The sequence below is a fragment of the Platalea leucorodia genome, assembly GCF_965183815.1.
Source record: "Platalea leucorodia genome assembly, chromosome: 7".
Taxonomy (NCBI): Eukaryota; Metazoa; Chordata; class Aves; order Pelecaniformes; family Threskiornithidae; genus Platalea; species Platalea leucorodia.
Genome location: NC_138829.1, coordinates 71,551,124 through 71,565,020, shown reverse-complemented (window position 1 = coordinate 71,565,020; position 13,897 = coordinate 71,551,124). Strand labels below are relative to the sequence as shown.

Genomic DNA, 13,897 nt, shown 5'->3' with positions numbered 1-13,897 from the left:
TCTCTAAGCTTCAGGACAGGCAGAGCAGGCAGAGACATCCAGGCTCCCTCTGCAGTGAACAGAGAGAAGTGAACGGCCCTACAGAGCTGCCCCTTCCTCTCCGCAGACCGCAGAGGCAGTTCGGGATGTCCATCCCATCCATCCCACCTTCCAACCTTCAGTAAGGGCAACTCGTTTTCCCCCTGCCCCGCTTCCAGCGCACCTCCAGCCTTGGCCTCCTCTGCCCTCAGAGATTTCAGCACTTTGCATCAGAAACCCTCCCTCCTGTGCTGCACAACCCTCCGGAGCCCCAGCTGAACACAGGGTTGCTGTCCTAACTGGACCATGGTTTCCAAACACCAAGGAAACCACAAAGCTCAACCAGCATCCAGGCTTTAGCTACTCTCTCAAAATGCTGCGAGCATTGCTGAGCTCTGCTGTCCGATTTAGGCCCTGCTGGAGTTTTACACCTGGTCATGCATTACAGCAAGCCACCCCTGCCCCGCACCTCTCTTTGGTTACAACGGAGCTGATCGCTGCTGCAGCATGCAGGAGAGGGCTCTGCACCAAGCAGGCAGTGGAATCGGCTAACTGGGAGAGGCTGGAAGCCAGTGTCCCCATCCTGTCCCCAACACTCACTGTGGCCGAGCACAAATCCGACCTCTCTATTCAAACTCAGGGGCTTGTTCAAACTCTGTGCCTCTTCTTGATCACCAGCCAGCAGGAGCAGGTTACTTCACTCTAATTATTCCCCAGCTAATCACTTCCATTTCTCTAATTGCCGCCAGCTAGTGAACAAGTCAGCTCTCTGCAGAATGACACGCCAGGGACTCGACTGCGGTCACTATAGCTGAGGGATGCCCAGGCTGGGCAGCCCCAGCCTGACTGCGAGATCAGCTATAGCAGATGAGTCCGAGTCAAACACAGGATCAGCCCCAGCAGCTTCCAGAGCACCGCAGTGACATCCCTGGCTGAGCCCACGCATCTTAGGAGCAGCCCCTCTCCTCCCACATTCAAGTGTCAGGCTGCACCTTGCCTACAGAGGACCACAAGCACAAGGGAAAGGACATTCCTGTGGAATGGAGAGCCACGCTCACCGTAGCAGGTCTCTGCACCAGGTTCTCCAGTTTGGTGTGGCTGAACTCCAGGCTGATGACGTTGTAAAGTTTCTCCCGCTCGGCCTCTGGTGTTTCATAGTAGCGGGCCCACTGCGCCATGGACATCTCAATATCCCTCTGCGTGTTCACATCCATGACATCCACCATCCGTCGGCTCCCTGCCAGAACAGACAGATGTCACTGGAACCGTCCCTGTGCACAGAGGACCACCCAGAAGAGACACGGGACCCTTCCTCAAAGAACCCACCCCCACACGTGGGTCATCTTGGCCTCTCCCATAACTTCATCTTTGTCCATACCCACACTGAAACAGAAGCTGCTTCAGGTCAAACTAACCTCCTCAAGCAGGTAAGAGTTGTGATCCACTGGCAAAGGATGGCTCAGGTTCAACCAGCTGCACACCAGGGAAGCCACAAAACCCGACCTCTAGCTTTGCTAAACCCAACGACTCTCCCCATTCCTCTGTATCTGCCCAGGGCGCAGCAGGAGCATGGTGTGGTCCTTGGACACTTACCGACACACAGCCGCACATCATTCACGCTGAAGTCCGGATCTGGCATCCTGCAGGACAAACACCTTGCTAAAAAAATCATGAAGTGCTTCTGGTTGCAGACCCTTCCCACCTGTAACCCCGGTTTTGGCACCCTGAAGATACTTCTGTGCTGCTTTTTGCCTCTTGGATGTGGGTGAAGACCATGCAACTACATCTCTGGGGGGACAGGGCTGGGCTGAGTGCTGGGGTGAGACACGGCCCAACTTCTGGCTAGGGAAGCAGATTTGGGAATAGGATATACCATCTCTAGAGCATGAGCTGTTGTACGATGGCTTCTGGAAAACGAGCAAGCCAGCCTTGAGCTGAGCAATCCTAGCTCTCGTTTTAAAGACTACTCGTATGAGTTATCCCAATATAAAGGGCATAGCCAGACCAGTACAAGCACTGTATTTCACTGACACAGCATAACTACCCTAACTGTTTGTACTGGCATACTTATCTGCACAAACACTGCTGTCACAGGCAGAATGGGTGGGCAGCCATTCAAGCAGCTCTTGACCCAGAGAAATAACCAAAAGCTCAGGAGAAATCCAGTTTCGCCCACACTGTAATCCTCAGGATCAAATCCGCGCCCTCCCAAGTCACCCAGCAGTTAAAACCCAGCCCGGCACAATTTCCTATCTAATTCACCAGAGTATGTCACGCACTGGATGAGGTGTTACCCATCCGTTCACAGCCAGCTGAGGAAGTTAAGAGCAGTGTTGCTGATACTGGCTCCGACAAAGTTTGCTAGGGCTAATTTATTCCTCTAACTTTCATACTAATCAAAACCAAAAAACACCGACTCAGCAGAAATGCTGGATCAGGTCAGTTTTTTTTTAATTTTGTAGAAGACAGCTGTAATGTTCTGATGTAGTCTTACTTGCCTTAAAACTACACCTAGCACCCCACAGGGTATTTATATGAACATCATAAACCAGCACAAAGTCTTGCATCAGTACCGCTTTACACTCTAAGCTGTAAACCTTAACTGACTGTAGCAGGAGAAAGATGGCAGTTTAGAAGTAACCATGTTGGGCAAATCAGGTTGGAATTCTGGAAAATGCCAGAAATACTATAAATTGCTTGACTCTCTGGCAATAGATGCCTATATTACTAGGAAAGAAACCCAGCCAGATGTTGCATCAGAGCAGCAGCAGGACTTTCCAGACATTTGGTTGAATTGTGATCGCTTACAGCCAATTCAGTCCTCTCATTTTAAGTCCAAACAGACTAGTGAGAACAGGATTACTAAGGGAGAAGCTACTTCTCTCTGCTCACTGCACGTAAAGAACAGCGTGGACAGGACACAGTCATACCAACTCGGCAGAGTATGGATCCAGCTAGCAGGATCAGATCCCACACAACATGGAGAGAGGCAAGAAATCGGGCCAGAGTCATCCACCACTCTCTGCCTGACACTTACTTTATTCCCAGGCCGTCAGAGCTCCTGAAGATGAGAGGGTCTCTCAGGCCGCCCCGCTGGATGTATTCAACTGTGAAGTCTGGTGTGGGGAGAAAAGAAGAGGGAAGGTGTTAGGGGAGACTCCTTCAGAGGACTATAGACAAACTGAGGTTAGAAAGGATCGCTGGAGATCTCTAGTCCAACCCTGCTCCCAGCAAACTGACTCCAGACTCAGATCAGGTTGTTCAGGGCCCCACGCAGTTGAGAACCTCCTCCTGTCTGTGTGGCAAGGCTAGCCAGCAAAAGAAAGCCCTGTTCCTCGCTATTTCTACGCCCCTTTGGAGATCCTGGAACTCTTTAGCGGCAGTTCTGCGAGCAGCATGGTGTGCGCTGCTGACAAGCCTCAGACAGGCCCCCCAGGGAGGGGGGAGTTTGCTTCAACAGGCTGCAGCAGACAGGGGAACAGCACAGTTTTCGGTCTTCACTTCCCTAAGCAGCTCACAGCCAAGCAAGAGATGCCTTGAAGAAACGCTCCTCCCTCACGGTAAATCCTCAAGAGGCTTGCACTGGCTGTGCGATGAAAAGACATCCCACTGAGCCGTATGCGTGGTGAAAGAAAGGGGAGAAATCCCACATAGTCTTTGAATTAAGCATCTCGTAGACATGTGGTTGCAATTACAGGTGCTGACCCAGGCGAACCCTCTTGTTCTGGCTGCCATGTGTCCCAGCAAGCCTGCAGACTGGCTCATCGCTCTCCAGACCGAGCGGCTTCCATGCCGTTTCCCACACACTCTCCCTGTTACTAGCTCCCCGGGGCCAAGGGCTTAGCAGGCTTGAGCCAATCCTCCACCAATGTGCCTCACATTGCCTTCAAACTGCTTGGAGACTGCTGCAGGACTTGCAGGGGAGCAGGCAGAAATGTCCCTGCCTGCTTTGCACCACTTGGGTTATGCAAGTGGTTTACAGCAGAAGGAAGCACAGAACTGGTGTGAACAGCAGACAGTTTTCCCAACTTTCGAGAAGGATGGAAAGTAAAAGGCAGCAAAACGCGGGACAGTGGGAAAGGATTTCATTAACGCCGCAACTGCCTCGTAACCGCCCTTCAAGTTGGCAGTCGGGGAGGCTTTGGGTGTAGTCAGATGCATGAGAGCACATCCAGCCGTGATCACTGTTCGCTTTCTACGAAAGGCTCGGGGAAAGGTCATCTCGCACACCGTGCCTCGCTGGAGGAGCGGCCGACCACAGCAGCTGTCTGGTTACTGACAGCAGGAGCACACACTGCAGCACGGCAGTCCCAACACAAACCTTTGCCTTCCATGAAGACCACGAAGGTGGAGTTAAACTTGTTGGTGGACAGCTTTTCCTCCAGGTCGAATGTCCTCTTCCCTTCAATTTCATCATCGGAGATGCCATCGTCCTCATAACGCCGCCTCATCGTGCCACGCTGAGGAGAGAACAGACCAGGAAGGTGAGAGTTATGGAGCAGGAGGAACAACCAGCTCGCTTCCCAGAGCCTTATCTCAACCAAACACAGCTCAGCCAGGGCCTCTGGGGGAGCCCTTGCCCCGCAGCAGGCGGTCCCTGCGGAGCCTCCGGGCTTCTGCTCCCAGAGAGAACAGACCCTGTATTCCCAAGTTATATTATCCACTAGGTCTCTTGCTCAAAAAGCACTGTTGGTATCAGTTTGATTCAAGAGAGACGTACCAGAGAAGATCTGTTTAGGCAAGGCCTGTCCTGGATCCAAAACACACCACTGAAACATCAGATTTGCTCCTCCTACAACCAACAGATTTGTGCAAGTTGGGCTGTATGGGAGACAGATAATTCACTCCTAATGAGTGCTAACACAGAAACACGGGAGGAGGGGAGATAGTTCAGTGTAACTGGGGCAAAAGAAAAAGAATCAGTTTCCCATTTTTACAGGTGCATCAGTATTTCACTGCGCTGGAGGTAAAGGCAGTTGTGAATTTAAATCCCTGCCAGAACGCCAGCTGATAAAGGAAGGGTTTTACGCTGAAGACAATCCTCAGGTTTTCATCTTTGGCTATGCTTGTACACAAAAGCTGATTTATTCCCTTGTTTGTGTGTGTGGGAGTAGCGGGGGGGAAGCAACCCTTTTCTTAGAGGGTCTCTTAAGTACATCTGTAGTGGGATTCCTGACAGACATCCTCTTCTAGCATTGCTGGATCTGGAAGAAATTACTGTCCCCAGCTGTTAGCCACCCCTCCAGAGACAGGCTGCCAGCCGTTCGTGGGAATGCTCCCTAAATCCCCTCAGATAAAAGTCAACCTGGTCTGAATTAGCCAAGCTGACTTCCCCCAATTAGGGATGCTCCCCTTATAAAGCATTCACACCACTTGTGCCAGCAGACAGCCAGGGACAGGACGGGGCAGGAGGTGACGGCAGCAGCTACCGTCACATCTGGGCCTGGAGCAGGGAGGCACAGCGGCATCGCAGCACCGGTAGCAGGGTCACATCCCCAGCAACGCCACCGGTCCCAGCCGCGGACGGTGACGCTGAAATTCACCATCGCCGGTGAAGTGACCGGCGTGCACTCCCAGTCCCTGCACGACCTCCCGCTGCCCGGAGCGGAGCACATTTGATAGCTCATTTCTTCCTTCTTTTAGGGTCTCCTGGAAAAGACACGAGTGCCCTTTCCCAAGCGAGGGCAGGCGCCTCAGACCCCCCTCGCTGTGGCAGCAAGCCGCAGATCTCCTCCCCAGAGTTCAGCACCGATTCGGACTTCACCCAAAGCCGCTCTCCACTCACTCCTGCCTTCCTCACCCAGCCAGGCAGGGCTTGCTCTGACCAAATGAAGGCCCAGCGGGTACAAGCCCACCTTTTGGTGAGGGTTTATTTTGCCCCAAGCAGCCAGCCCCCATTAACCCCGGCCTGCCTGCTCCTCCAGCCCGTCACACGCTACAAAGCTGGATCAAACACTTGAGAAGAGAAAGCTCCAGGGAGACCTGATAGCAGCCTTCCAGTACCTGAAGGGGGCTTATAAAAAGATGGGGACAGACTTTTTAGTAGGGCCTGTCGTGATAGGACAAGGTGTAATGGCTTTAGACTGAAAGAGGGTAGATTTAGATTAGATGCAAGGAAGAAATTCTTCACCATGAGGCTGGTGAGGCACTGCAACAGGTTGCCCAGAGAAGCTGTGGCTGCCCCATCCCTGGAAACGTTCAAGGCCAGGTTGGATGGGGCTTGGAGCAACCTGGGCTGGTGGAAGGTGTCCCTGCCCAGGGCAGGGGGTTGGAACCAGATGATCTTTAAGGTCCCTTCCAACCCAAACCATTCCAGGATTCTATGAAACACACCTGGGATATTTTCCAGCGAGTTACAGCCTGGTATTACCCATCCATCAGCCTGATCACTACATTGCTTTGCTTGTCCCTCTCTTCTTTTTGGCCTTATTTATTTAAACAGAGCTGGTGAAAGAGAAAGGACTCCCTCGTAGAGATGCACTGCTTTAAAGATGCTTTTTAAAATCATTAGTTCGACCAGTGCAGGAGCACGTGGGGACACTTGTTTTAAAAAGGGACTTTTTTTCCCCCTCCCTGTAACATATAAGTTTAACCTCACACTTTCAAGAAGGCTGATCAATTCACCAGTTGTTTCCCTGCCATGAAGGCAGAGAAGCTTACCTCTCCCTGCTGTTAACACCTCATTAACTTTGCTTGGGTTTCCAAAACCCCCCACAGAAACCTGAACACAAGAGGGGCCCAGACACTTTATCTGCAAGGCAGGAACAACAGGCTGCTCCTGAATGGGGCATCTCAGAAAGAGCCCTGAAACCAATGCTCTCCTGTTCGAATGGCCCCGACGATTAAACAACCTGGAAAAGGGTTTGGGGTTTGCAGTCCTTCATCTTAAGCCACTCACTGAACAGGAAAAGCAAGCAGGAATACTTTTTCAGTGTTTTTAACAATACAAAGATAAAGATAATTTTACTTACAGGCTTTTACAGACACACTTGTATAAATGCACAACGATGCATTAAAAAAGAAAAAGACAAAAAGAGGTGCCAAGCAGAAGGCAAGCGACATATTCCTGGGGAACACTGAATTTCACAGTGCTAGGGCCGGACTGTGCACACCGACGTGCTGGCTGGGAACAGTTGTGGGGTGCTAGGGCCACGCATCCCGCTGCTCCCACCACAAATCCAGGGGCTCAAACTCCGGGACGCAGCCGCACAAGACAGCCTCGTGCTCAGCGTTTGCTGAAAAGCCCCAGGGTTTTGGGAAAGGCCTGTTTCAAGCGCGGCCCCGCCAGGCAGGCACACATCCCACCTCGGCAGGCTTCTGGGAGCATCGCCCCGGCACCCCGCACTTCCACTGAAATCCAAGAGGTAACCAGGGCTGGGCCAGGCCTCCAGCTCCTGGGAAGAGCGGAGCCTCACCCCACATCTGCAACCCTCTCCCCACCGCAAAGCCTCGCATCTCACCTCCATCTGGTGGTCTGAAACAGTGCAAAAGAGCTGCTTGGGAGGGACGGAGCCGGACAGCCCTGGCATGGCTGCACCACGAGACGCCCATGACGAGAAAGGATGGAGCAGGTCTGCTGCTGTTAGCTGAGGACCTTGTTGGGGTGCCTTGGGCTCTCAGCATGGGCAGGCGGAGCTGTGCTGGCCCCACCTTTGTGCAGCTTCCTGCCCCACAACCAGCTCCCATAGGTCTCAGCTCCCGTTAACCCACGGGAGACCTTGCTGAACTCCCACAGGCAGCACAGCACGCACAAACAGCAGCCAGGCGCTCATCTCTGGGTGCCAGAGCACCGACAGCACCCGCTCTTCTCCCCATCGGCCCGGCTTGGCGTCTGCTTCAGCATCGCTCGCTGCTGCGTTTGCCACAGCCAGGGAGAGAGAGCCCCGACAAAAGATGCTCCGAGGTCTGCCAGGCAAGATGCAAACACAGGGCTTTCCTGGCTGGCTAGCACTCAAATCCAACAGAAGAAACCAGCCCAGCTGATTCCAGCTCCACGTACACCCACAGACCTTTCCTCGCCTCCGCTGGAGGCGAGCAGGAAGCCCAAACAGCCCCATTCGCTGGACAACCACAATTCCCACTCCAGAACCAGTGCAAATCACTTCTGCCCTGAAGAGCGTCGTGCGAGGGTGCGGAAAGCTTAGGGCAAACACGCCAAAGGAAACCCGATTTGTAGCTTTCCCTTTATATTTCTCCGCTTTCAGAGAAAGCGGCGAAGGTTACGGTGCTTCCTTGGGCTTGTCCAGACCCTTTGCCGTGAGGGCCCTGTCCAGCTGAAACACGTCTCAAATCCTGCCCTGTGACGCTGTCAGACATCAGCTGCCCGTCGCAGTTCCCGCCGGGACACCTTTGACTGCTCTTACTGTTATAAGGACAGCAGCTACAAGAGACTTAAGATTATTTTGCAGGTATCTTATTCCTTACCAAAAACACACCAGGGAAGTTCAAGGCACACCTAGTCCAGGCAAGCATGCTAATAACCTCCCAGCATGACTAGCTTTTTGCTTACCCCCTTTCCCAGGCAAGCCTAGGAAACAAGGCCTAGGACTACTGGTCCCAGCAGGCAGTTCTCCATCGTTAAGCTGATTAGAGGATGTGCATAACGAAGCAGAGGATGCTGGGCCCTGTAGTCTGCAGGTCTTACCTGCTCTGGGATCAGGTGGGTGGTGGCACACTGCAGGACCAGGCTGTGGTCTGCGTTTTGACCTGCTCCCTTACTCCAGACACTCACTTCTAGTTGGCAGGTTTGGGGAAAAGCAGCTCTCTCTCTTCGCTGGGTACAAAAATCTCACAAGATGAAAAAGGTTTGGCACGCTACATGCCGGCAAGAGGCACCTATATCCAAACTAGTCTCTTAATAACTTATATTTGGCTCCCAGGCTGGAAGCCTGAATGGTGTTTCAGGGCTCCTACTTAAGCTACACAACAGGAGTTACTGCGCTGGGCTGAAACTCAGGCGTGCCCCATTTGACCACGAACCTCTCACCTCGGGAGACCTGGGCTGGAAAGCAACTACAGCCAGAGGCGTGATGGTCAGTACGGCCCCGTTTCAGGCAGAAATGTCTCGCAGTAAAGAGCGGCGCAGGCCAGCGGACAGCACTTGCTCAAGGACACCAGCAGCCTGAAAAACGAGGTGGCAGGAAGGTACAGCACAAATGCACCGTGCAGGTAGATAACCAACAGACTGGGAAAAGCCCTCCTCTGCCGTCACCTCGCAGAGACCCTGGTGCCTGGCTGACGTGCTCAGATCTCCTTTATCCCGGCGGAACGTCAGATGGCATTAGCCTGCTTACTCCTAGGCACTCTTCTACAGCTGCTGCCAGGACAGGAAAGACAGGGCGACACGCAGAAGGTTCACACGGTTTAAGTATAACTACAGCACGGCTGAATAAGCATCCTTGGGAGTCTCCTCCAGCCCACGACCGCTGCAGCCACACAAGTGAGTACTAACCCAGCGCAAGCTCAGTCCGACAGCTCCCTTTAAGATCTCCTTCTGGAGCGGACACAGTTACTGCCCTGCTAGACTGCGTGCCACATCAGGCATTGTCTGTCCTTCTGGAAGTGGCACCGAGCCAGCTTGGGCTCTGGATTGCGTAGGCCAGCTAATTTAACAGAAATGTGACCACATGGCCAGGCCTCATCCAGATCCCACCGGTGCCACAGGTGGATGCTGCGCTCATGCTGGGGGTACGGTCCCAGAAAGAAAGCTGTCCCGCCAGGACTGAACGACCCAGGCCGAGCTGGGAGCAAACGGCCAGGGATGCTACGCAGGAGCTCCTGCTCCCTTCCCCATCCGCCTGCTCCCCATCACTGCTGCTGCCCGGTCGCTCCAGTTTGGCATTTGGGCCACAAGACCACTTTGTGTTGGTTAATCCTGAGCACAAATTTACAGCTTTAAGGACAGATCCCACTCCCACCCTACATGAGCGTGAAATAAATGATCTGGTCACTCACTAACAAACTTGGAGGCTTTACGACCAAAGAAGCACAACACCTTTCGGAGGATGCCACGCCACCAGCCCAGCCTGCCGTGGACTCACGCTAGGCAAAACAGCAGCAATGCAATCTTCACCTTACTCCAGCTAGATCCCACCCATGGATCTGCGCTGTGGGATCAGGGAACCGCTCCGACTCTTTTCCTTGATCTCGTTCGCAGCGCAGCCTCCGAGGCAAATGGAAGGCAGCCACACCGCAAAGGCGCAAACACGAGGAAATGGGCAGAAGCACCTTAAACTCTAATCCCTTCGCAATGGGGAAAACGGAGATGCAGAACGCAAAAGGAAAGGGTCGTCTCCTCCAGCCAAGCAAATTCCAAAGCCTAATGCTCTTGTCATCAGCACAGCATCAGCCACAAAACCCACTCTACATTCCCAGCCAGATCAGCTTCGCTTGTTCCTGTGGGTAGGGAAGAGTCTGGCCTCCTAATTTGCACAGTATGTAGGAGAATAGGATCCCAGGCATGGCTGAGGACCCAAAAGCGCTGCCACAATACAAATAGCTCCCACCAGTTATACAACGCCTCTCGTGTACTCGGCCGGGGCCACAGCGCTTTCATGTCATTGTTGTCTTGGGAGGGTGGGGAAAAACAACATTTCAGGGCGCGCAGAGCAGACAGGAGGGAGGAAAGGCTTCTGCACTTCCAAGCGTGCGTTTTGGGAGAGACAGCATCTGCTGAGACTCTGGACAAATCTCGGCAGCAGAGTTTTCCCCTCCTGGAGTCTGCAGCTTCCTCACGGCGCGGTTACACAAACCACAGTTCCCTAGCTCCCCAAATCGGGTCTCTGTATGAGGACAGATGTGGTCAGCGTACAAGCCTAGGGCTTGTGTAGGGACCCTCCAAGACCCCTTCCTTCTCTGATGTGCTTTGATCCTCACCCGCCACGCAGGGAATTGCTACCCGGTTAAATAACTGGCTACAGGCGATACCTGCAAAGGGCAAGAGACACGCGAAGCCGTGACGCGCTGATGCCAGTCTCACCTTTCCACTAGCACACGCTTGGCAAGAGCTGAGCAAATCCTTCCTACAGCACAAAGTTTGATCTCTTCCCGGGAGGAGCTGGCTACTTTTGTCCCACAGCCCGTGCCGGGGCTGGGTCTCGGCTGAGCACCCCTGCCCAGCAAATCATTACAGCCCTCCTAACTCTTCTTTCTGCTTCTTGGTGCAACCCCATCCAGGCAAGCCTTGCCAGAGCACACCAGCAAGTCACAGCCCTGGGCTCTTAGACTAAGACCGCTTCTTCCCGGGGGTGGCTCAGCTACTGGGAGTTTTTCCAGTGTCAACTGTCGGTTCAGCCAGGGACGTGCGACTTCCAAAAAGGAGATCAGCAGACGCCCCCAAAGCTGCCATCCGTGAGAATGTCCCAGATGAAGCTCAGCCCCAGCAAAGCAAGCGATAAGAGTCAGGCACATTACACATATATCTCTGTTGGACAACCTCAGTGTTCAGCATTAAGGAGCGATATTTAAATATTGCTTTCTTCCAGCTTTGTGATCTGCGCTAGGATTCGAGCATTTTTCATCCTGATGAGAGTTTTATTAAGGAACAACTGACAAGCAGTCCAAAGCCTTTCTCTCTGTGTCAGGCAGGGTCAAGATAAAGGCAGTTTATTCATCCTCCAATATCAGCCAGCCAGCAATTCTCATCTAAGATAGCTGTCCTTCACCATTTCTTTCTGGCCCTCTTGGGTACCATTCACTTAATGTAGGAAATAGGAAGCATGAATATTAATCCTGCAGACAGCTCCAGTGCTATCCTTTCTATTCCGATCGTTTCACCTGCAGTCTCCTTCTCCCAGGGATGCCAGGGGAAGTGCTGCATGCAGCTCCACGGTGGTACTCTTCAAAACCCTTCCTTGGACACCTCTCTCCATCAGCAAGCACTGCCTCGATGGAGCACAGATACCTTTAACGGGAAAGGAACTGACAGTCGGCTGAGGAGAACCAGAAGACTACTCTCCTGTGGGTTTGTTTTTTTTTTTTTTTTTTTTGAGAGAAGAACTAGTACAAGGTCACATTTGAAAAAAGAACAAGCCGTGCTTTCGCTGAAAGAGCCTCACATATTTACGGAGTGAAACCAACAAACACCACAGTATTTTAGTCGCTTCCTGGCCTGTCTGCTGCCATTCCCTCCCTGGTCTCCCAACATCTCCACCTCCCAGTCCCCAGGAAGCCTCCTCCTGCTGTGCCGCAGCTCCTTCCGCTTCAGAAGCCCAGAGCACCCCTCACTTTCCCCTCTCCCTTTGCCTCCTCCCCTTCGCTGTGTTTCCAGAGCAGCCTGCCTGGTTTGAAGCCTCCCACAACCCTCCCTTATTCCTTTAGAGGAAAGATGTTGACATGTCACGTTTCACTCCAGTTTCTGAACTCCCTCCATCCAAACTCCCCTCGCTGCAGGTATTATAGGTTCTACCTGGCTCCCGGCACCTGTACAGAGCAGCGTGACTCACCAGGGGACCTCCCTCATTCACCCCTGAGCTCCCTCACCCATCCCTCCGTAGGTTTACTTTGCTGAAATGCATCCAAATTGGTAATAAACCAACAAGCTCAACTCTCCTCAGTTTACGAATTTAACTTCTCGCATACTTTTACAGCAATCAACTATGGCTCTTGTCTAGATAACTCCAGACCTTCAACATCCAAACTTGTTGACGGGTGGTTTAATCCTGAGTGAGTACCTGCGGCAAACGGCAGTGTCCAGAATTAAGCCTCCAAGACACGGTGCTGAGACCTGCCAGCAATTAACAGCCACCCCCAAAGGCCACGCGAGATCTGTTCTATCAGTGGGAAAGGGTCCCGTTTCTCCGGGAAGGCACAAGGCAAAGGCAACCCCTGGCAGGAGGACGGGCAAGCACAGACCAGCAAGGCAGACCCGGGACAGAGCAGGTGCCAATGCCAGAACGGACTACGCGGGGAAGACGCTCCCTTGCAAGTATTTTCAGATACAGCGTGAAGAACCGAGGCACAAAGATTACGACATCCAATCAGCAGTCTGCCAGGTCGCTGCTTATCTTAAGCACAAGAGCTTTTCCTTTCTATATTCCTCTCCTCCAAGCCTGCACCTCCCACTTCAGCTCCGGGTCTAGTCTCCAAGCCCTGATCCATACGAGCACGTTACCCGTGTTTCTCCCTGCCAGCAGAGAGGCAGCAGGCTTCTGTCCTCTGTGCCTCCCCACCTTCAATCGCTTCGGTTTCTCCTCAGCTCCTCTTCCTCCCAAGCGTGGGAAGCAATAACTAAACCACAACACCTTCTGCCGCCCTCGAGGTACGAAGGGCCCTACAGAGGGGGGCCCACGGCATTCTGTTAATATTTTGGCTCTGCAGAGCCATTTGCTTTGCCAAACAACTGCCAGTGCCCCAGAGACGATCAATAAAGTGGTCCTGGGCTCCTTACTCCCCCAGCTAGAAGGAGGCCCCGCAGTCGGGTCTGAAGAGAAGGCCATAATCCCCCCAAGCAAGAGATTCAGTGGCCATATCTGTCTCCAAGCAAGCCTGGAGGCCAGCTCGATGCCAGGACAAGCTAGCAGGTGGCTAATCTTAGCAGCTCTGCATGCCCTGCCCAGCAATGATGACTATCTGGACAAGATAAACTACACTAACTCTTTTGCTGCCTGGTTTCACAAAAGAAACCCAAGAACAAACCCAGGTTAAATGCCCTTCGTCATCTCCGGCCTCTCTCTCAAGACCTGGAGAGCAGACCTGGTGTATCCCAGGTTGCATGTTCCTGGACAAAGACAGGCTCGAAGCACCAGGCTGAGGAGCGAACAGGAATCTACACAAAATTGGAGCCCTTCCAGGCTTCACAGCTCCAGGAGGGATTCCTATCACGAGCAGGGCTGGCAGAGTTTCAGAACGAGCAGGAATAACGCTTTGGTTTGCACTTTTG

The 13,897-nt window shown here is 53.0% G+C and overlaps 1 protein-coding gene across 2 annotated transcripts in view; it reads right to left on the bottom strand.

The window, feature by feature from the left end:
- Window positions 1-13,897, bottom strand: part of KDM2A (lysine demethylase 2A) — a 51,529-nt gene that overhangs the window by 24,604 nt on the left and 13,028 nt on the right. For both annotated transcript variants that reach the window (XM_082316937.1, XM_082316938.1), the window contains exons 4-7: window positions 4,340-4,478; window positions 3,056-3,134; window positions 1,612-1,658; window positions 1,077-1,255 (exon numbers count right to left, since the gene is read on the bottom strand). In XM_082316937.1, the coding sequence (XP_082173063.1) occupies window positions 1,077-1,255; window positions 1,612-1,658; window positions 3,056-3,134; window positions 4,340-4,478 (444 nt within the window). The remainder of the gene's footprint in view (window positions 1-1,076; window positions 1,256-1,611; window positions 1,659-3,055; window positions 3,135-4,339; window positions 4,479-13,897) is intronic.